Source organism: Cydia amplana, chromosome 2 (assembly GCF_948474715.1).
Source record: "Cydia amplana chromosome 2, ilCydAmpl1.1, whole genome shotgun sequence".
Lineage (NCBI taxonomy): Eukaryota > Metazoa > Arthropoda > Insecta > Lepidoptera > Tortricidae > Cydia > Cydia amplana.
The window spans coordinates 2,621,677-2,645,342 of NC_086070.1; the positions used below are offsets into that span (position 1 = coordinate 2,621,677).

Here is a 23,666-nt window from a genome sequence, read left to right on the forward strand (position 1 = left end):
GTTGTTGTGAGCGCATAAGTCGCATACGGATGGACGTTCATTCTTTATTCTCTTTGATACTGTAGGTACCGTTATTTTATAACGAACGTGGAATTTGGAGTAGGTATCAGAGGGCCTACCGCGAACCACGTTCGACGTGTTGCCTCCCTGTCACACTTACGGGCGAATTTACAAGAGCGACAGAGAGGCAATACGTCGAACGTGGTTCGCGGTAGGCCCTCAGTATCACGACGTAATCACAAGTACACCGACGTGCGTTTCGTATTCATTTAGTTTTAATTAAGTACTTTTTGCGTCCCAAGCTTACATTTTATTTTTCCCTCTTCATATTTATACCTACTTACCTAGGTACTCGTATTTACTACGAGTAGGTAAGAGGTACCTACACTCTTTTACGTTTTTAAATTTAAGTAGTAAATTAAAAAGTTGATTTATTTTTGAGTTCGTTTTATGTTTATTATGTACCTATATGTCTAGGTTCAGCGACAGATTAAAAGGTTTTAAACCTTAAAAAAATTGATAAGCAGTAAAATTTACATCAACCATCTTTTAATAGGTCACTGAACTTGCCCGCCCCGCTACCTACGAGTATAACCTATTTAGGCAGCACGGAAATTACGACACACCTGACCACTACCTTCACACCCATTTATAGACAGATCTAGGTTCTGTATTGTTAGGTTTTAGTTCACATCCTATAATCGTAAAGTTCGTCTTTATTATGCATAAGGACTGTGCAAGGATGCATGAAATATGTACTTAATAATTTCATATCCTCTGGACCGAATCCAACGCAGAGCGACTCGAACTGTCGGCAACTGGGCAACCAGCATATTTCAGATCGGCTTGACTCCTTCTCTAGCGCTGTGTAGGTAGCTCCGTTCTGAATTATCTATCACAGTGGTTCCTAACCTTTTCAATCCGGTCACCCCTATGCTAACTAGGGAACCCATAGAAGGTAGCATCCTATAGAAGTGGTCTACGCGTGCCTCCGTGAGGGACAAAACATATAAATTCGACCAATCATAGCGTCGCCCAAGCCCAAGTCTTTTGGGCTTTTTTTTCTCGTTATGGCTCCTCTACACGATGGGCCAACGCCAGCCACTCCAAGGGACGCAGCCATGCGGTAGAATGAGATAGCAATATCACTTGCTCCCTCTAACGCATAAATGCGTCCCTTATTGGAGTGGCCGGCGCTGGCCCATCGTGTAGAGGAGCCATTAGCCATTTTGGCGCCCCCCTTATCATCCGGCGCCTAGAGCGGCCGCTCCACTCGCTCTACCCTAGATCTGGCCCTTCCTACGCCAAACAGTTAATAATTTTAAAAAAAAGCTCTCGCCTCACGGCTCAGACCTATTATTTTCTTTTAATAAAATTAGTAGTTTTTGCTCTAGAGTTAATTATTAGGTATTAGTCTTTAATAGGCAGTTTATTGTAGTTCATGTGAATCATGTGTTACTATATTAACGCGCGACACGATTACGATGCATTCCTTATCAAAATTATGTCAATCAAACTTTACGAGATTTATTAAGGAATTCTTAGCTTGGAGTTGGAGCAATAAAATGTGATAGCGTGAAACCGCGCTATATTGTGACGAATATTTTATTTTATTAGCCGCCGCATTCAGTCACGAGAGCGGTGCGAAGTGGTGAACACACCCGCTCCCGAACGCACCTAGGTAGTATAGTTCACTTTGGCTGTCAAAAAATGACCGAAGTCACACGGAAGAAAACTTTTTTGGGTTTTGATTTTAGTACACAGAGGGTGAGTTGTAAAAAAAAACATGATTAATGGCTGTGTTTCAGTAGTGACTTCATTTGTTTTCTTTTCGCAAAAGTTTTGTTACAATAATGATTTAAGCGCGCGCAGATATAACTTAGTGCTTATTGAGAATTCTTTTTATAATTAGTGATTGCGTGAAAGTGATTTGTTGAAATGCTAATAAGGTGCGTATTTGCGGTAGTATGAATTATTTAAGCCTGAACAAAATTATTGTTCAAAGTTTTATCATAGCAACGAAAACAGCAAGTATATAGTTTGACATTGAACTTAAAGAGATAGCCTCTGATGCCTCTGTGCTTTATTCATTAACTGATTGACCAATTGATATTTGTAGGCACTTTACCATTGCAGTTGACGTACATAAAGAGATAAATATTAGATAATATCGTCAATTTTTCAAATACCATTCTTGTTTACAAACTTTTAGCTTGGAATGAAGTCATACTTCACATTACATTCTTGTAAACAGTTTTAGTAACTTGTTTAAACTCTTAAATATTTGTTGCAGCTCAAGGCACTAGTAATAGATGAGGAGTATGGAATATTGCAAGAGGCCGATGTTGAATTTGATGTTGATCTTCCAGAGTTCAGGTTTGTGTACAGAAATCTGCAGTTATTTTGTTATCTGTAAGTTCTACTAATGTAATAGTGCACACTCAATTTCATGCGAAATCTTAAAAAAAATCAAGTTCTAATATATAAGGTATTTCCAGTTGCCTATAACTGAGGGCCTACCGCGAACCACGTTAGATATGTTGGCTCTCTGTCGCACTTGTAAATTTGTACGTAAGTGTGACAGGGAGGCAACACGACAAACGTGGTTCGCGGTAGGCACTCTGGGACTAGAAGGAATCATGTAATAGTTTTTTTAAGTATGTAAGTAACACCAAAAAGAGGAAATCCGGAAGTAGAATACCTAGGTATAGTAGGTATGTATCTATTCCTAAAATTATAGTTTTAATATAAAGAACATTTTCCATTTCAGGACTGCCGGTGGGGTGCGGCGAGGGGAGCAGGGTGAGGTGACGGCACCACCACTATTATGGGTCAAGGCCCTTGACATGGTGATGGACAGGCTCATAGTTGCCGGAGTAGACTTCTCCACTGTTGAAGCACTGTCTGGTGCTGCACAGGTTTGATTTAACTTAACTACACTCACTACACTGCCCTCCTAAGCTAAGTAGTGCTATCTCAAAAACAAATGATTTTGAAAATGGAATTCTCAGCTATAGAAACTAAAGTATAAGTTTTCGCGCTTTTCGGCTTAGCAGGGTAGTACATTATTTCCTCATCACAAAATATTGATGTATGCTCCTAAGGCTCAAGATCCTACCTATACTACTTAATCAGTTTGATGAAATTTAAATCATATTCCATTCAAGAGTTGCATTTGTTTTGTTTCGTTCAGTTTTCAAACAACACAAAATCAACTCTAGAGTTGATTTTGTCACTGGTAATTTTGCCACTGAAATTTGAACCTATACCTAGGTACCTATAGGTTCAAATTTCAGTGGCAAATTTAGAATTTTTCATTTGTATGTTGGCTGGGCCTTAGGAGGCTTGGATAATTGTTTCCATGGAATTGAAATGAATTGAACTCTTTTCAAATATTAAGGCAGTTGCATTCACAGAGTGGTATGTCAAAGATGTCTGTGGTAAATTGCATAAGGTTATACTTTCCAGAAAATGTGCATATTTACGCTTTGGATGCACTAATCATCATGCTTGACTTGACCTTATCCCCAGTGTTTCATACACCTATAGGCACTGAGAACACAGGCTAAATATCCTTAAAGGCAAATTCTAGAGCGGCAGCAATGTTTAGTTAGTTTAGTTTGTAAGTATGACTGACTGTATGTATGTCTTTTTAATTGTATTTTAAATTATTTAACTGGAACCAATGCCTATGCGAAGAAGGCAGACTAAATAAGTAATAAAAAAAACAATAACATTAAAAATATATTTATTAAAATTACTTAACAAAAATGTTAAATGAAATGTGAATCAATTTAAATGTAATGTAATGAATTTTATTTTTTTTGGTCAATAAAGGCAATTCTTATCTTATCTTATCTTAACTGGAACCAAACAAAGACAGCATTTATAAATATAATTTAAAAATTCTAGACTATATTCCAGTGTAATGAAAAATATGAGGAAAATAGTTTGGGGCTAGGTTGAACTGTGTTAGATTGTCCCTTGAATCTTGAAATCATTATATGAAACCTTGCAGCAACATGGCTCAGTATGGTGGTCCAAAGATGGTGAAGCCCGTCTCTCGAAACTGTCTTCCGATGAGTTCCTGCACACGCAACTAGCCACTGCCTTTGTGGCTGACTCACCGGTCTGGATGGATTCCAGTACTGCAGTAGACTGCAGAGCACTAGAGGAGGCTGTTGGAGGTTCAGAGGTAAGATTATTGTACCTCTACAGCTGTAACATATCCATTTTTTTTAAATAAATTTTTGTGACACCAATAACCAAATGGTAGGTGAGCCTTGGCCTTACCTCACCATTGCATATGACAGTCAGCCACTGATAAAGAAATAAAAAAATAATTTATGTAGTGTATTGAAATATGAGGGTAATTCTGTGGGGTACCCCAACAAAACCAGTTTGGATATGTCAGGTACGCAAATACATGTGCTCTCCCGAATTTCGGCTATAATATCGCGATATAATAATTTACATTAAAAAAGATAATATGAGTATAAGCAGAAACGAAAAAAAAACAATAAAAACTGTTGTAATGTGATGCACAGTAACAGACTTAAGCTAAATTTCACATTGTTTGACTTGGCGCGAAGTAATCGGATTTGCGATAAGCAACGTCAGCAATTCAGATGTCTAATACGAAACGTAAATAAAAGACGATTAAATTGTACTTATCACCAGGGATCGGATATTCGGATTGATATTTACCTAAACTTTGGCGGCGTGAACGGTATGGAGACGGACTCAACTTTATTTTCGTAATAAATTTCCCGGGATTTGTTAACTATGTAACAAGGCAATCTAAACTCATATTTGAACATTTTAATACGCTTATTTATTATGTATTTAATGTAATTTACTATGGAGAAATATTAAATTCAATGTACCTGAGATTTATTCAACTAGCGAAATATCATTATCATAACTTAGTTTAACGGAACTTGTCGTGAGTACTAGTACTTTTAAAACTACGAGTACTTTAGAAATTGTTTTCCTTCGACGTTTCAAGGACGACATTATGCCCGTGGTCTCAAATTTTTTCCCTTCCGCTATCTCTCCTACCGCCATTGTCTTACGCATAGCAGGTAAAAAAAGACGGGCAATACAAAGAAAATTCGTCACCACGTGTACTTTAGGTATGTACGTGGGCTTTATCTTAGAGATTAAGTGGGGTGTTGAGAGTAAATCATAGTGTCACGAATACCATCAAGATTTAACTAGACGTGAACCTTATGTACAACTGACAAAATTGTACCTTTTGCTTGAAAACGTCACATATATGTGTTATACAAAAAAAATGTTTTATTATTCTCTTATATTACAGAACCCTTGAATCTACTATAATAAGTAGTAAATAGTTATGTAAGATATGTATAGAGAAATGCTTACATTATTTTGCCAATTCACGCTGCGGCTACACTACATACACTGTTCTTGTTAGATCTATATAACAACATATTTCCTTACAAAAATTGTCAAAAATAGCCATAAACTAAACATGTAGGTAAATTTGTACCATCTTATGTCATTTCGTGCGATCCCGGAGTCCCGGAGCATATTTATTAAACTTATAATAAAAAAGAAGCCGACTCCATATTTTCCCAACAATTTCCGGAATTTTGCCAAGTTTAGGTAAATATCGATCCGAATATCCGATCCCTGCTTATCACATTTAGAATGTTTTAGCACCATTTTAACCATGATCTTACATTACATCTTACCCCAACGAGGATTTCCAAATGATGTAGGTATATGTATGCCTACATTCTAAAAACTATTCTATTGCCAAACAAAAAATCTCTTTTTCCATTGCAGGTGCTCGCCAAAATCACAGGTTCCACCGCCTACGAGCGTTTCACAGGCTCTCAGATCCGTAAAATGTTCCGCACGAAGCCCAGGGTATACCAGGCGGCTTCGAGAATATCCCTAGTGTCTTCATTCGCTTGTAGCTTGTTCCTGGGACGGATAGCTGAGATTGACCTGTCTGATGGCTCCGGGATGAATCTGCTTGATGTCCATAGCAAGAGCTGGAGTGAAGAGTGCCTTAAGGTAAGCTTTTGTTGCTCAAATATGGATTTTATTTAAGATATCTTAGTATTTATCTCTATTGAGCACATGGTGCAATACATGTGAGTAATGCAAGCTTGATTGAGTACATGGAGAAACTAGGTCAATTTGTGTAAAATTGCTCAATAATAGGATAGGTATTTGACTACTAGTCAAATCAGTTTCTTTTTTCGAACTGTCAAAACGATTTTGCTACTATGGAATTTATATGAAACACTAGCATGTGACGTCACAATCAAATTACCTACTATTTATAGTTTTATATGAGTTTTAAAATAGAAATTGTGTCTAAAAATAACTGCTGTCTACTTTTCTCTATTAATCTTCTGGTGCTTTATTTCATGCATGGTGTAAAATAATTTATATGAAATACAGTAAATACATATGACTATATTTCTTTTTTAGGCCTGCGGCGATGAAACACTAGCAGACAAACTGGGTACTCCAGTACCCACGGCGAGCGTGCTAGGCACCATCGCGCCGTACTTCGTGGAGCGATACGGGTTCAAACCCGACTGCCAAGTGGTCGCGTTCACGGGCGACAACAACTCCGCTCTCGCGGGTGAGATTTGTCAATAAATTAACTAAAAATTTGTGTGTGGTGTCGGTACTAAACCTCGATGAGCTTGCTAGGTACCTACTATCACGCCATACTTAACCTGAATTTAGAAATTTGACAAATTTAACCCTATCACTTTGAAATAAAGTTCATAATTACATTATTTCCTCTGCCTTATAAAAGCTAATAAGTATTGTATTAATTTGAATCTAACAACACAGATGAAAATATATTTCGACACTGTATTTGCAAAACATTCGCTAGAAAATCGAAAATGGCAACGTCGTCTGAACGGAAATGACGAAAAACACAATTGTTTTAATGTTTTATTTCTTAATTTGCACGTGTTCAAGGAAGTCTATTTTAATAAGATAACCCAAACCTGCCGTTTGTATTATAATCTAACCCGTTATAAAGTAATTCAGTGCTATCTCGAGTAATGGATAAGGAGCAGGCATAATAATGCGTCTTAGATAAGATAACGACGATCAGATGATGTAATCATTTAGCAAATACAACCACCAGCGATCTGGATAAATTAGACGATTGATAACCTATCTTTGTTGACATTGTTGTTGTAAATTATACTTTAAACATATCAAAATAAAAGTTATATTCGCATACAATAAGTTTCATAGAAGTATCAAACTAAATACATGTCTTTCAAAGGAACTATGGAGAGTGGTCTGCTCGGCAACCTAATCCCTAAAACTAGTGGCAATCTTTTTTTACGAAAGTGCCTGCCGTTTGACCAACCCACAAAATAACTAGGCTTTAAAAGAATTACTTTGGTTCCCTCACAATTAATAGGGATGATGACACATGTTGAATTTTATAACAAAATCTAGTAAAATAGATAGCAAACGAGCAATTTATCACAATAATGTGGATATTAAAATAAAATATTGAAAAATTACAAAATTACAGGACCTGAAAGTTTCAAAATTTAAGTTTTTTTTTAACTTCCAAAAACGATAAAAGTAAGGGTACCATTCGATTCCTTACATTTCATCCAAAAAAATATTGTATAGCAACTATATACATAAACGCAATATTTCACCGACAAAAACGCAATTTTCTTGTTTTGTCCATACTACAAGATGGGCGATGACGTCACGGCCTCTGGCCGTTTCGCGAGTGAAGTGCGACTGTCGGACTTTGACTACAATTTCTGACTTTTGTGTTACTTTAATGCAATGGGTCCCATATAGACATTTGATCCTAAAAACAAACCCGATCGATTGATACCATAAAAAAAAATTAGTCATGTAGCCTATTCCTTCACCGAAATCCGACTACTAAAAAACTAATTTGCCAAAATGGTCCATAGTTAATCTTTTTTTTTCGCAGGTCTCCGCCTCCGGCCTGGCTGGGTAGGCCTCAGCCTCGGCACATCAGACACAATCCTCCTCGGCCTCGACCAAGCGCAGGCCCCTCCCGCGGGACACGTCCTTGTGGGGCCAGCCGAGGCCCCTTACATGGCCTTACTGTGTTTCGCCAATGGGTCACTCACTAGGCAGAATCATAGGGATAGGCTGGCTGGATCTAGTTGGGACGCTTTCAATGACCTTCTGAGAGCTACGGTTAGAGGAAATATGGGGTATATGGGTAAGTCATCTTCCTCGCGTTGTCCCGGCATTTTGACACGGCTCCTACTTGGCAAGTAATCCCAGGAATTGGCGTGGTCACTAGCCTTTACGAAAGCCGAAAGCGACTGCCATCTGACCCTCCAACCCAGAGAGGAAACTAGGCCCTTACTGGGATTAGTCCGGTTTCCTCACGATGTTTTCCTCGCCGAAAAGCGACTGGTAATTATCAAATGATATTTCGTACAAAAGCCGGGGTTTGATTGAACCCGCGACCTCCGGATTTCAAGTCGCACTCCTGGCCACCAGGCCAGCAGCGGATATATGGGTAAGTGTTATACTGTTTTGTTTCATGACCTTACTATGTCTTGCCAACGGGTCACTCACTAGGCAGAATTATAGGGGTAGGCTGGCTGGAGCTAGCTGGGACACCTTCAATGACATTTTGAGAGCTAAAGTGTCATTCAATAGAACTTGCGAACTATGTAAACAAAACTTACTAGTAATTTGACATTCAGTGTCAATTTTAGTATGGCGGTTTGTTTACATAGTTAGCAATTTCTATTGAATGACATTTTACTGAAACATGGCACACATGGGTAACATTGGATCTTTCTCCAATTTAAACCTTATTTCCGAGCTTCCCTACTCTTATTAGGTATAATAAGAGTTAAATCTTACAAAAAAGTGATTCACTGTACCCCACTCTCAACTTTGAATTTCTTCGCAGATATATGCAGATTTCCTCACGATATTTTCCTTCACCAAAGCTGTGTGGGAAATTGTTAAATATCAAATTATATCCCGTGCATAAGTTCAGAAAACTCACGGGTACGAGCCAGGATTTGAACCGGATTAAAAGTTGGATGTAAGGTCCAAATCAGAAAGCATTTTACAAATAAGCAAATAACGTCAACTATGTTTTTCCTTCCAGGTATCTACTACGACACGGCAGAGATCGTCCCGCGCTGCGCCCCGGGCCGTTGGCTGGTGGAAAGTGCCGGGCGCGCGGTGTCGGCCCCGGCGCCGCAGTTCGAGGCGCGCGCTCTGCTCGAGGGACAGGCGTTAGCGCGGCGAGCTCATGCCGAGGATATGGGCTTCCATTTAGGTCAGTTTCATTACATTATTTTATTTCTTAATGCCAGCACAGAGCGGACACGCCATACATCAAAAATAATTTGCGTTTATATGTGTGCACGGCACGTTTATTGTGCACGTCATTGTGTATGTGTGGGTAAGTTGCTTCACTGAGAGTACGCCAGAAGTCCGGCAGATTCATGTCACGGGGCGAGGTAATGCGAGTCGGGGCGGGGCGGTGTGTGGCCGTTCTGTATGATAATCATCATCTTCCTCGCGTTGTCCCGGTATTTTGCCACGGCTCATGGGAGCCTGGGGTCCGCTTGGCAACTAATCCCAGTAATTGGCGTGGGCACTAGTTTTTACGAAAGCGACTGCCATCTGACCTTCCAACCCAGAGGGTAAACTAGGCCCGTATTGGGATTGGTCCGGTTTCCTCACGATGTTTTCCTTCACCGAAAAGCGACTGGTAAATATCAAATGATATTTCGTACATAAGTTCCGAAAGACTCATTGGTACGAGCCGGGGTTCGAACCCTCGACCTGCGGATTGCAAGTCGCACGCTCTTACCGCTAGGCCACCAGCGCTTCAGCCGTTCTGTATGATAATACTATTACTTATTCTGTGGTGCCAGTTGCACCATCCGCACTTGACAGACTGACCAACGTCACCCGGCGCGCCGCGGCGATTTATTATGAAACTCTCCATACAATAAAATTTAGCGAACTCTTTAATGAAGAGATAGTTTGGTGCAACCGACCCTTAGTCGTTGTATTAGGCTGACATACAGTCAGCAGCAGAAGTTGCTAAGCGGGCGAGGTGTTCAAAATTACCTTGACGCGCTCTTATTCTCTTAACAATAAAGTCGTGTCAAGACCATTTTGAACACTTCGACCGCTTAGCGACTATTGCTGCTGACTGTACTTACATATGTCAGAAGTAAAAAAAAAGAAAATATACTAGGTACGCTGACTAGCCTCTCGTTTGTCAATCCACCAACGGAGCGACAGCTGACATTCACTTGGCATCCACCACCGCCTGGCTTGGGCGCTACCTAACAATTTTATGAAAAAAATATACTTATTACTATTCATTCCAATCCCTACACTATAAATAGCTAATAATGTCATTATTTCAAAGTTACATTGCTTTGAACTCACTTGTTTTAAGTCACTCGCGCGACATGTTTCGGAGAGCCTAGGTCTCCTTTCCGACCGTAAAATTATTCAATGTTAGTATGTCTCACAACAGTTTAAATTCGATTACCTTGCTTTTATAAAATCGTTTATTTCAGACGAGAACTCCCGTTTGATCGCCACGGGAGGTGCTAGTGTAAACAAGGAGCTGCTACAAATTTTCGCCGACGTGTTCAACACGCCCGTCTATGTTCAGGTATTCAACAGTAACTGGAGAAATTGTTTAAACTGGTTACTCCAAACCACAGAATAACTAATAGTACTACCGTACAGAAAATTCACTCCTTCACAAAAGTCAGATTTAGGTATAAAATTACACCTATATCGCCGCCTGCAAGCAAAACTGAAACTTATAACCGCGCACGAACCGTGAATCTCCTTTGCGCGCCGCAGTTTTATGACCGAGGTGTGAGTGTCGGCACGGGGTTATCACTTGACAAGTTTTTATACCTATACCCACTGATTTATTATTTTTAAGATAAATATGTAGGAATTACAAACGTTGATTATGTAAACATACATTTTTTATCCGGAGATAGTATGTTTGATTCTCACGGAAGTAAGTTTCGAAGCCATTATGTATTTTCAATTTTGCGCGAGCGCCGCGTGACACGGCTATCGTGCACGCCGAGCGGCATCCCACTGCCATACGCCTGTCCGATGGGCGCGCCGGCCAAATGTACCTAAACTGCGGAGTGACACCCCCCTGTCCAAACTCTAAACATTAAAAAAAAATTGGCCTTGTCATCTTCTTCTCCGAACAGAGCCGAGAATGCCCGAAAGGATAAGTTTCGCCCCCCTGACGAAACGTTGAGCTATTTCATTAGGTATCCAACGTTATACGACTTTAAACGTCGTCGCTTGCATTAGTGGTCCTAATCGTACTAAGTCACAGTATCAGGTTTACCCTCGCTACCCCTATTTCCATTTAACACATTCATTGCCACCCAGCCAAACAAGACATCCGCGCCAGGCCGCAAAAAGTCGTCATATAAATCTATCGGGTCGTCTGGCCTGGGAACGAATTCATAAAAATACCCGATTGTCGGGTTTTCGGCACTGTATGTGTTAAATAAAGCACCCTGTATAGAATGTTGCGTGTTTTAGAAGCAGCACGCGAATGCCGCTCTCCTGGGAGCCGCTACTCGCGCCGCCGAAGTCTGGAGCGCTAACACGGGAGTCTCTCTTCCTGGTACGTAATCCAATTTGATTTTAAGAGCCAACAGGAGCTAAGATTTAAGTATTTTAGGTAAATATACCCGTCTCGCTAACGGAAGCGGCTCCTAAAACTAGTGCGATAAGGACAAGGCGAAAAATCCTGCGTAAAGATATCAAAAATCGAGGTTTCGTACTCGACTGTTTCCTCCTCCAAAACTTAACCAATCGTAACCAAATTTGGAAATCTAAGTGATTATGACATTATCTGTGTCGGACCGTTTTGCTTTTTTGACTAATTGATGTCAGTTTTGAATAGCACGCCTCTCATTGCGGCATAGTCAATTAGGCCATTTTGGCCATTTTTGAAGGGCTCTAGCGCCTTAAAAAACAAAAATATCAAAAAAAAGCAAAACGGTCCGACACAGATATTGACAATATTAATCTGTGTTGAAAAAATCATTGCTCTAGCTTCAAAACCCACGGAGGAAACAGTCGAGTACGTTTGTATGGAGAAATGACCACTCCTGTTGGCTCTTAAGGTGTTAAATAAAATTGGAAGTGATTTTAGAAATACGCCTAGTTTCCCAATACCGTTAGGATCATTAAAATTGTACATAATACATTACGATACTAGTGCGAAAAATAGGAGTGGCGATAAATTAAATCGACACTATAGTTCGTTTTTTTAGCATTAGAAAGAACTTGAAAGAAGGTAAGCGATTTTGACATGTCTTTTAATTGAAAAACACTTTTTAAAAATCAATAACTTTTACTTATGAAAGCAAAAGACTATAAAAGATCGTATTAAATTCATAATTGTTACATATTTACCGTAAATTTTAAAATGTGTTTTTCAATTAAAAGACACATCAAGATTGTTTACCTTATTTCTAATGCTAAAAAAAAAACGAACTTAGTCGCACATGCATCGTTCAACGTTTTACAGACATATGGCCCTTTAAGTTTTCGGTATAGTTACGTAATGTGTTATTATCGCACTAGTGCGGTAAAGTAGCACCATATGTACTGTAAAAGCTTTACAGCTTTTTGAACTCCACGCGCCGTTAAAAAAAAAATCTAATAAAAAAGAAACTTCATCCTTGGATCACACCCACGGTCAGGGAGATGATGCGGCTCCGTGATGTAGCGCACGCAAGATTTCGCCGAACTGGGCTTGACCCTCATAAAAAATATTATAAGGATTTAAAAAACATAGTTAACGCAGCTATTTTTACCGAAAAATCAGCCTTTTATCAGACATATATTACAAGCAATCAAAATAATCCCAAAGTTCTGTGGCAAAATATCAAAAGTAACATAGCCGATTTTAAAAAGCGTAATGAATTGCCTCCTAACTTTAATAATCCAGATCAGATTAACAGCCACTTTCTTAATTTACCTACTAGAAGAGGTGTCACCCTAACCAGTTTAATGTATTATGAGTTCCATAGATTTGGTTCTGCGAAGTTCATGTTAAAACCAGTAGATGAAAGCACTGTTTTGAGGATCATTAAATCCTTTTCAAGCAATGCAGTAGGCACTGACAACATCACGTTGGATATGGTTGAACTTACCTTGCCTAGAACCCTATTTATCATCACAAGTATCATCAACCAATCCATCTGCACTGGTGTTTTTCCAGATGACTGGAAATCGGCGATAGTTAGGCCTATACCCAAAACACCTCAACCTACTGACTTAAAGGACCTCAGGCCTATTAGCATTCTGTGTTTCGTGTCGAAAATTCTAGAAAAAGTGGTATGTCGGCAATTAACAGATTTTTTAGAAGCAAATAACATATTACCAAATAAGCAGTCTGGATTTCGGAAAGGGCGCAGCACAGCCACGGCACTCCTGGACGTGATCGATGACATACTAACAGCGCAGGATAAAGGAGAGGCATCTATCCTAGTCCTCCTAGACTTTTCCCGTGCCTTCGACACTATAAATATTTCACTATTGCTGTCTAAACTTGCTTACTATGGTTTCGACGTCGGAACCATAAAATGGTTTGATAGCTATCTCTCTGGCCGTTCGCAGAAAGTTGGGCTTCGTAATTATTCTGGACTAACAGATTACTCTTTAAATGTATCTGTAAATTGCGGAGTCCCTCAGGGGTCGATTTTGGGTCCCGTTTTGTTTATTTTGTACGTGGCAGACATTGCTAGTTGTATAAAGAACTGTCACTATCACATGTATGCAGATGACCTACAAATTTATAAAACGTTCCATCCTCGGGAGACACAAACTGCTGTGGAGCTGTTGAATCAGGATCTTGATCGTATCGACGTTTGGTCTGGACAGTGTGACTTAGTCCTTAACCCCAACAAGTCAAAGTTTCTAGTGCTTGGCACTAAAGGCCAAGTTGACAAAGTCACCAGGTTTGATATTAATGTTATGCTCGGGAGGGAACGCCTCGAACGAGTCTCTGCAGCCCGTAACCTCGGCCTACTCTTAGACGAGGGCTTGCGTTTTGAACAAAATGTACTCGATGTCGCTAAAAACTGCTACTATAGATTGAAAGTACTATATCAGGTTCGTCAATATCTCAGTGTCGACCTTAGAATAAAATTATGCGACACTTTAATATTATCCAAACTCAACTATGTCGACACTGTGATTAATGGTTGCTTACTGGCTCGTTCGAAGGCACTCCTTCAACGCATCCAGAATGCTTGTGCCCGTTTCTGTTTCCCCATCCCTCCACGTACTCATGTCACCCCTTATCTTAACAGTGGTAAGATGTTGAAAATGGAAGCACGTCGTTCGTTGCATTTTGCGACCCTACTTTTCGGTGTAGTAAAATTCCAACAGCCCCAATACCTTTTTAACAAGTTGTCGTTCTCCTCCCGCCCAATGAGAGATGCCATTCGACTTCTCTGTCCGAGACGCGGCGGTTGCGCAGCGTTTCGTGGCAGTTTTCGCTATTCTGCCACGAAATGCTGGAACAACATACCCCCTCCAATACGTAACTTAAAAACATTACATACTTTTAAACTTAAATTTAAACAATATCTTTTCAGCTTGCAACTGCCGTGTTCTTAGCGTTCCATGCAGCTTAGCTAAATAATTTTTTTTTTTTTTTTTTTTTTTTTTTGTTGGTTAAAGCCGTCGATCGTTGCCTTTTCTGTAAACCTATTTACAACTACCAACTCACCTATTTTATATTATATTTCTTTATTTATTCGAGTTCCCTTTTTTATGTATATATGCTCAACTATATTTAATATTATTATACTAAATACATGCTTTGCCTGACTATATATATTTACATATTCCCAACCCACTCACTTCCATATCAAATTTCACTTTTTTTTCTTTTTCTTTTTCTTTGTCTTCATGTATAAGTTTGTAATTTGTGTTAAATATTAATTAGGTACTGAATCACATTTTGACACTGCCTTTACTGTTCTGAGCTATCTTCTTGCCCTGGGCTCCACGGAAGACCAGCGCTATAGCATATATATTATGTTAGAGCATATGCTGAGTGGTGTCCATTTGTAGCCTCTATAGCAGCATCAAAACTACGATTATTATTGCATGTTAGTTTAAGCTACTAATAGTTTTAACTGTTTAGTGTATAAGATCTTCTTTCTTAAATGTATATGTGTGGTGCTGTATGTAGATGGTTTTTGCAATAAACGTTTTTCTATTCTATTCTATTCTATTCTATTCTAAAATTCAAAACATGTTATTTTAGGTTCGGAACCCACGGTAGCCCCGGTAGCCACTCCATACCCCGATGCGGAGAAAATCTACACGCCCATGCTCGCCCGGTACCGCAAGATGCTCGAAGACATTCCTAAACTACAGTAACCGCTTACTTACACCTCACACCGTATATCAAAGCTAGTTAATCATAAGAGTTAATCAGCCGAAGTAAAATAACACTATATGTAGTATGCTACACCAAAGCTGTACCCTTACCATGATCTTTACCTCGGCCGTTTAGTTATAGTTTGTCAATGGACTGTCTCATTTCAAACATAGACAGGGAGAATCATACTATTTTTGTCTTACACTAGTACTAGCACCCAAAAGGGTGAGTATAGTTTACCTGGTTCTTACTGACTGACAAATTGGTTTGACCAACTATACATTAGCGACTTTCAGTTCATGTTAATTATATTTCCGCGACATGCACTGCGCTGTGAGTATGCTTACGCAGTCTAAATTATCCAAAACTGTAAAACTTCTCATTAACACTTACACGACCATAGAGTAAAATAGATAAATAGTAATATGCCCGGTCAGCCGGTTATCATTTTAGTTTGAGGATACTATTAGCGAATACAGCCAGAATTAACTCATGGTAACGGTATTGCTGTCAAATGACTTATTGCACACTAAAAAGAAAGAAAAAAAAAAGTTAAAACTTCGCTAAATAACAGTAATAAAAATAAAATTAGATACGATGATTTAAGACTATTCTATAATTGCCTAATTTCAGGCATTTTTGATGTTGTTTTATAATTTATTGTCTCTCTGTTATACATAGAGCACGCCTATATTAACGTATCAAAGATACACTAAACGTATACATATGTATGTATGCACTTTTTGCACTTCTGTTAGCTGTGAGATTTTGGTATGAATTTTTGGTCTAAGTTCCTTAATATAGAATTGAGTGATATAATTTATCTATACTACCTAGAATCTATTTTTGAAGGAAAGACCATAACGGAATGTTTGAAAAATGCTCAAGATAGCTGACATGTTCTTTTATACTCAGGAAAGCATATTTTGGAAATGTGATGGAAACTGCCAGTGGAAAAGCATACACTAAAGTATAAACCTGTCATAAATTGTATGGAAAAGACAAATGAATGAAAACTTTGTTCAAATGTGTCAGGTTTGTCAAAAAACATACGCTCGGCAAATGACGTGTGTTGTAAGACATTTCATTAGAATAGAATAGAATAAAATTTATTCAGGACGGATTTATACCATTTTACAAAAACAGTTTTACATTAACCCCCTTGAATACCGAGAATGCGATAACGCATCCCAAATGTCAATCAAAATTCTATTCTAATTTTAAAACCTCAAGGTCGTTATATGATTGGCAAAAGACTCCAGGCGGCATTTACGGATCAACTCTACGCCCGAAATACACAATTATGATTTTTTTAAGTATTGTTTCTTGTGATTTGTCCTTGATGCTGTTTCTGATAGTCTATAGCACGGGCCCGTTTCTCAAAAGCTTGTTGGATGTCACTTTCTGACAGCTTTTGTTAGCAAGGGACTTCCGCTTGTATTACAAGTTACAAGCTTTTGAGAAACGGGCCCCTGGGGTGTTAAAACTTTTTGATGCTTGGCCACGCCCAAACCTTTGGTTCTCTCACTTTCAGCGGGCGGTAGTTTTGAGACCCCTGGCCTGGGTTGTAGCCGAGTTACAAATGATTCACTGGACAGTAAAACTTTTGACGGTCTGGTCTCTGCATTTAAGTAACTTACATTCCATTAGTACCTAGCATTAAATGTAAATGTGCTGGGTTCGAAAGGATTTTTTATGCTTGATAATTATCGATTTGATAATAACTTAATGAAATTGATAATGATAAAAAAATAGCAAAAAACGCCCCATTTATTTCTTACTATCAAAGAATTTAAAGAAAACGATATTTATCGGATAATTATCGCAATAGTTATCAAAGACTATAATTATCTGGATAATTTGGAACCCTGTAAATGTGCCTTTACTATGTGTTCCGTTAATTTTTATGTTAACTATTTTTAGTTTGTGATCTAAGAATCTGATATTACATGTGACCTAAATATCTTACTTAAGATCGGTTTTCCTAGGATAGCGGTGCCGTCATATAGCGGCCGTCTCCATACTAAATAATACGGCTAAATATGGATGTCGTAGTATTTGTATGGAGACGGCCGCTATATGACGGCACCGCTTTCGGAGGAAACCAAAGCTTTACAAATATTTTGAAGTTTATTATGAAGATTTTAGAATATATTTACACCATTTCTTTATATACTACATCACAAGCATATCACTATGTAATGGTGCTTGCAGTGCAATATTTAATTGTATATTTTACATTGTAATATATTACATAACCTTAACTGTAACATGGAGCAGTGAAGCTTTTGTAAGCTTGTATTTTTTATGCGTTTTTAATAAAAAAATCATTGAAATTCTGTTTTTCATTTTTGTTTCATTATTATCTGACTACAAGTTCCAACATTTTATTATTGGTGGAAGTAAACTAAATAATTACAAAGAGAAGATAAGAAAAAGACTCGTATCACTTTTATATAAGGTGGTTAGGGTATCGATAATATTTGAACACTAAAAAAATTCACCTAGAAAATGCTGGTAGTGAATATATGGTGGTATTAAATTAAATCGTACATATGTTAATATAATGTGTTTTATTTAGTTTGCTAGTACCATAACACCTTTTTTCAAGATACAATTTTCTGTCATTTTACCGATTCAACTCAATAATATTTAAGTGCACATTTCATTATTTTATGGGTTCTCAAAAAGATATTTCTTCGATATATGATATATAGCTTATGCACTTGAATGCCAGAATAAGCATGTACTGTCTCTCTCTCTTTTACTTCTTGCGTCCTCCTCTCTCCTTCACTTGCAGTTGGATGACCGCGCCGGGCGGCACGTTGTAGTACGCCAGTGTGTTGCTGTCTTTGAAGAATAGACCCTGTTGACAACAAATTAAAGTTCAATTTGCAATAGTTATTTCTTAGGCTTCAGTATGAATATGATGTTGATGGTGGTAGTTTAATAGTTATGTTATATTTTAATAACGTTATTTTAGATGAGGATTTTACAGATGGCGCCAGCATAGGTTTCTACCCAAGTCATAACATTCCAAATAAATTTTAGAAAAAAAATCAGGTCTTCCTTTTCTTTCTCTTTTCATCGTGCTACCTCATCCTCCTGTGGTGTCATTCTGAATCCCTAATTACGTTTGTCCTAAAGTCACTTGCCCTAATTCGTTTGTCCTAATGGGCACATGCCCTAACGATCAATTGCCATAACGATTATTTTCCATAATGTAAGGTTCTGAAAAATGGTTAGGTTTTAGAACTTGCTGCCACAAAAGTGGGTTAGGTTAGGGTTAGAACTGCGACCCTCGCAAAAAAGAAAATATGCTTAATAACATTAGGGTGAGTAATCAATAATTAGGGAAACCAAAATTAGGGTTTTTAGTGTTAGGACAACTGATCATTATGACAAACAATATTAGGGAATGCAAAGATAGGAGAAAAGACTTTAGGGATTCAGATATAGATCCTGCGGTGTAGCGTATAGCTTATTGTCATATGCTACGAAGGTTAAAGTGCTACGCAGGGAAGGATGTGCTACGACATAGAGTGACGTGCTACGAAGTTGCTTGTATTAGCGACTAACCTCGTACTGCAGCTTCTGTTTGGCGATGGGCATGTTGGTATTGTTGGTGGAGCGCTGCAGCATGGTCTTGAGGTCGGCGACGGAGGCGCTCAGCGTGATGGACAGCGGCAGCGCGCGCCCGTCCAGGCGCCACTCCGTGCGCTCCGGTAGAGCCGGGAGTACTACACTCACTGGTAAAGACACGTAGCGTAGCTTGTCATGTGCTACGAAGGTTGATGTGCTACGGCATAGAGTGACGTGCTACGAAGTTGCTTGTATTAGCGACTAACCTCGTACTGCAGCTTCTGTTTGGCGATGGGCATGTTGGTGGAGCGCTGCAGCATGGTCTTGAGGTCGGCGACGGAGGCGCTCAGCGTGATGGACAGCGGCAGCGCGCGCCCGTCCAGGCGCCACTCCGTGCGCTCCGGCAGAGCCGGGAGGATCACGCTCACGCCTACGTTACCGCCTCCGTGGCGCGCTGGAAAAACGAATCAATTTAGTACAAGGACAGATTGTTGTGGCTTTTTTTACTTTTCAATATGATTTGGATGTTGGTACAGTTAATATATTTGTACAGTAGATGTCGCTACGTGACGGAAATATTCGCTGAGTTTCGTGCAAACCAGTCTAGCTATAGTTTGTTTTTATAGCATTAGAAAAAGACTACGCGATCTTGACGTGTCTTTTTATTGAAAAACACTTTCGAAAAATAAGTCACGGCAAATATGTGACAATTGTAAATCATTTACAATCTTTTGCTTGCACAAGTAGTTACTGATTTCTGAAAACCATTCTTCAATAGAAATACATGTCAAGATTGTTTACCTTTTTTCTAATGCTTAAAAAACGAACTGCAGGTTGGTTGATTTGGTTACAGGATCCGACTAGTTCGAGTCTCCCTTGATGCGATATTTAAGGGTCTCTCTCTCTCACACACATTATATAGAAACACACAGATACATATATGTATCAGTGGCGGCGCGTCCATAAAAGCCGATTCCCACCGGCTTGCCTGTTTTTGGACGTTTGAGCAGAGTTGTAAAGGACATATGTAAGCCAAATTAGCCCCGGCTCGCCTATGGATATGTTTGACGCGCCGCCACTGATATGTATATGCATATTCAAACATAATGCAAAGAGATATTCTTGGGATATTGAAGAGAGATGCACGAGACGCGAAACTCACCTAACCACGTAGACTCCGGCTCGAGCGTGTCCTCCGTCCTCGGGCGCTTCGCCGCCGGCTCGTCCTCCTCGACCGGCGGGGCGTAGTACCCCGCCACCGGCGTCGCGATCAGCGGCGGCCGCGGCGCCATCGGCGGCAGCACCATCAGCGGCGGCAGCAGCACGGGCGCCGGCGCCACGGCCCGCGGCGGCGCCATGCGCGGCGGCGGCGGCGCCATGCGCGGCGGCGGCGGCGCCGACACGGGCTTCGGACCTATCTTCTCCTTCTCCTCATCCGGCAACAACCCTTTGACTTTATGGATCTGCTGAATCTGATCTTCAAGCGTGATATGAGCGCGAGCGGCGCGCGTGGCCGCTTCGACGCTAGACGTGTGCCCGTCCCAAGTGACTCTGTCGTCGCGTCGCTTCTCCTCTTCGCCGATCTTTTTACCGATAGCCGTTTCCTCGTCCCCGACACCGAAGATATCGGTACGGCGCTCGGCGAGCTGCTTGAGGCTGGCTTCGATCGCGGCGCCCGGGGCGAGCGCCTCGTCGCGGTCGGAGCGTTCGGCCGCCGCGCGGTCTCTCTGTTCCAGCCAGCGAGGGTCCAGTAGACCGATGCGGACGTGATCGGCGACCTTGCTCGCGGGGATCTTCTCCCCGGTGATAGGGGAGACTAGCCACTCGTCGCCCGGCGGGGCGGGGGCCGGTCGCGGCTGCTTCGGATCGTATTGCTTGACAACGACGCGATCCAGACGAGGCGGGAGCGGCGCCTCTTCGCGGGCGGGGCGACGCGGCGGCGGAGGCGCCGGCGCGCGCTCGTCCTCACTCGAAGAACTGTCCTCCTCCATGTCTTGGACGCGGGTATCATCAGGTCGCTGCTGCTGCGTACGATCTTCCATAGTGGACAGTTCCTCATCGCTTTCCGATTCCGATTCGGACTCGAGCTGCATTTCTGTATCGTCATCAATAGGAGCAGTCACACCGCGTTCCTGCGCCAGCACTCTCGCTCCGACTTCCAGTGGTGTGGTGGGCGGGGGGAAGTCGCCAGGTTCCCCCGCCGGGTAGTCCACAGTCTCGACGACCACGAAGTCGTGCCAGTCGACGCAGGCGTAGGCGAGCCGCTCGCGCTCCACGCGGGCCTCGTCCTGCGCGCGGCGGCGCGCCTGGTGCGCGAGCCAGGCGGCGCGCCCGCGGGCCGCGTCGAGGGCCCCGGTCCGGATCTCCTGCCCGAGCTTTGATGTTAGCTCCTTTGGTGGGAGTAACACTTTGGTGTATTGCTCCAGTAACCTAGTACAAAATGAAGTAATTTAATTATGCCAAACGGGACCAAGCTAACTGGAAAGAGGACCATGTGTTGTTAGTGTTAATTTGGATACACATTAAAACTTCAATTTGAAAATATTCTCATATTTTAAGCAAACGTTTATACAAAATCGTCAACTGGGTCACAATTTATAAAGCTACAAGTTCATTGTTTGCCTTTTCTTCTTACAAATATATTTCAGAAGCTTGTTGCTTTACAAAAAGCGATTCTGGAGACAAAAAGAACCAATTCCTCATAAAAAATCCTGTTGTAAAACTCATTCTAATAGTTCCCATTCGCTACAAAATTTACCTGGTAAAGTACTGGAACAAAGAATGCTGTGGGCGAAGGAAGTCAAACTGATGATTCCTCTCCTCCTTTTTCATCAAGTCCGTCAAGAACTGCCTTCCATTCCTCGCCACGAACTGAGCCGTCAGCTTGACGATGTCCAACTCTAGAGCAGAGATAGAGGGCGCGTCGGCGAGGAATTCGAAGTCTGGGGGAGGGTCGCGGGGCGGCGGGGGCTCGGCGGGGGCCGCGGCCTTGAGGAGCTCCTGCTGTCGCGCCGCTTGAGCTGGGGCCAGGGCGCCGCGGATGCCGGGCGGGCCGCCGGCGGACGGTGGCGGGCCGGTGTCTGAGAGAATTACAGAATGTTACCTATCATACTCCTGAACAACTTGTCTGGATTTACTGAAAATATTTATTTCAAAATTTATTGAATTTTCAGTGTCACCTTTTTTATCCTAAATGACTTCTACAGTCCATAAAAGTTCATAAAGCTTTAGTTTATGGTGAATTCATTAAAAAACCAACATGATTGAAACAAAAGTAACAAAACAATTGAGAGTACGTAATTTACAATAGGGTATTTTCCTGTATTTAAAATAAATTATTTCACACCATGCATGAAATAAAGCACCAAATAATTATTAGAAAAATATAGATAGCAGTTATTTTTAAACACAAGTTCTATTTAATAAATCGGATAGAAATATAAAAAGTAGGTGAGTTGACCGTGATGTCACAATGTAATGTTTCATATTAATTTCATATTATATTAGCAAATCGTTTTGACAGTTCTAAAAAAGAAACTGATTTGACAAGCTAGTAGGAAAATACCCTATTGTTATTACCGCAGTACACTTTTTACTAATTAAAAAAAGGATAAATTCACTAAATTGCACTCAAGTTAAATTGTGTGGATTGATTAGTGTTTCATGATTTCATTGCCAATTCGCCCTAGTTAAGTTAATTACGTGAGGTATGCCAATATCACATAAATTTTAATACAATACCTTTCCCTTCCCTGATCTCCTTGACCTTGTGCTGATAGTAGGCATGGTAGGGGTCCCCAGAGTTGAGGAAGTTGAATTTGGGGTTTCCGAGCTCGTTCTGCCGGATACGCGCCTCAAACTCGGGCCCGTTGCGAGCTACAAAACTGGCCGTCTTATCCACAATATCTTTGGAAAGTGGTTAAGGTTCTTAGTTGTGCTGGAACTTTGAATTTTTTACAAAAATGAAGTGTAATAAAATAACTATGTTATATTATCTATGGTATGCAAGAGAAGGGTCAGTCCCATATTTCTCCGTAACAGATTTGAAAACAGTATAAATAGTAAGATGAATATAGGCAGATGATTCAAATTATAGACATTAAAATTAGTTTTAACAATGTTGATGACCAATGTTTTCAGTTAAAGGGCAACTATCTATTTATCATTAATGTTTATTAAATAACAGCATTATAAAAACTATATCCAAATAAAATAGGCGCAATACACAAAACTAGGTTATGTTTCAAAAAACTGTTGTAACCTCACATAAACCGCCTAAATAAATAGTTGGTGATGAAAAGGATACTCCTGACTTCTGGTGGTGGGTAAATGATCCCGATAACCGGCGGCGGGGGCGCCTGAGGCTCCTCCGGCGCCGCGTCTAGCGGCTGCCCCGGAGGACCCATCATGTCTATTGAAGGCATGATGCCAATAAACTGGCACCTGATGTGGCTTTCTTACACTGTTTACTTTCTGACTTATTCTCTTAGACTAGATATTATTTAAATATTTTACACAATTCAAATACATACGTAAAATAAAAAATACACTCAACCAACACAACGCTAGTACGTTGGCTGTCAGTGTCAATAATCTTGCAAAATGGCGTCGCATGCGAAGTTCA

General features: G+C 40.4%; 2 protein-coding genes across 2 annotated transcripts; one reads left to right on the forward strand and one right to left on the reverse strand.

Annotated features, from left to right (window-relative positions):
- The first annotated feature begins 1,637 nt into the window (after positions 1 to 1,637).
- Positions 1,638 to 15,485, forward strand: LOC134656860 (xylulose kinase). The gene is made up of 11 exons (XM_063512393.1): positions 1,638 to 1,767; positions 2,294 to 2,376; positions 2,771 to 2,918; positions 4,019 to 4,195; positions 5,815 to 6,048; positions 6,472 to 6,628; positions 7,976 to 8,233; positions 9,146 to 9,319; positions 10,584 to 10,681; positions 11,593 to 11,677; positions 15,344 to 15,485. The coding sequence occupies exons 1-11, from the start codon at positions 1,711 to 1,713 to the stop codon at positions 15,457 to 15,459; spliced, it is 1,587 nt and encodes a 528-aa protein (XP_063368463.1). The 5' UTR covers positions 1,638 to 1,710; the 3' UTR covers positions 15,460 to 15,485.
- Positions 15,486 to 18,175: 2,690 nt separating this feature from the next.
- Positions 18,176 to 23,597, reverse strand: LOC134661954 (splicing factor 3A subunit 1). Its single transcript, XM_063518206.1, has 6 exons — positions 23,349 to 23,597; positions 22,784 to 22,948; positions 21,801 to 22,122; positions 20,205 to 21,472; positions 19,309 to 19,496; positions 18,176 to 18,326 (listed from the first exon to the last, which is right to left on the reverse strand). Exons 1-6 carry the CDS (start codon positions 23,464 to 23,466, stop codon positions 18,225 to 18,227), a joined length of 2,163 nt encoding a protein of 720 aa, XP_063374276.1. The 5' UTR covers positions 23,467 to 23,597; the 3' UTR covers positions 18,176 to 18,224.
- Between the last annotated feature and the right edge of the window lie 69 nt (positions 23,598 to 23,666).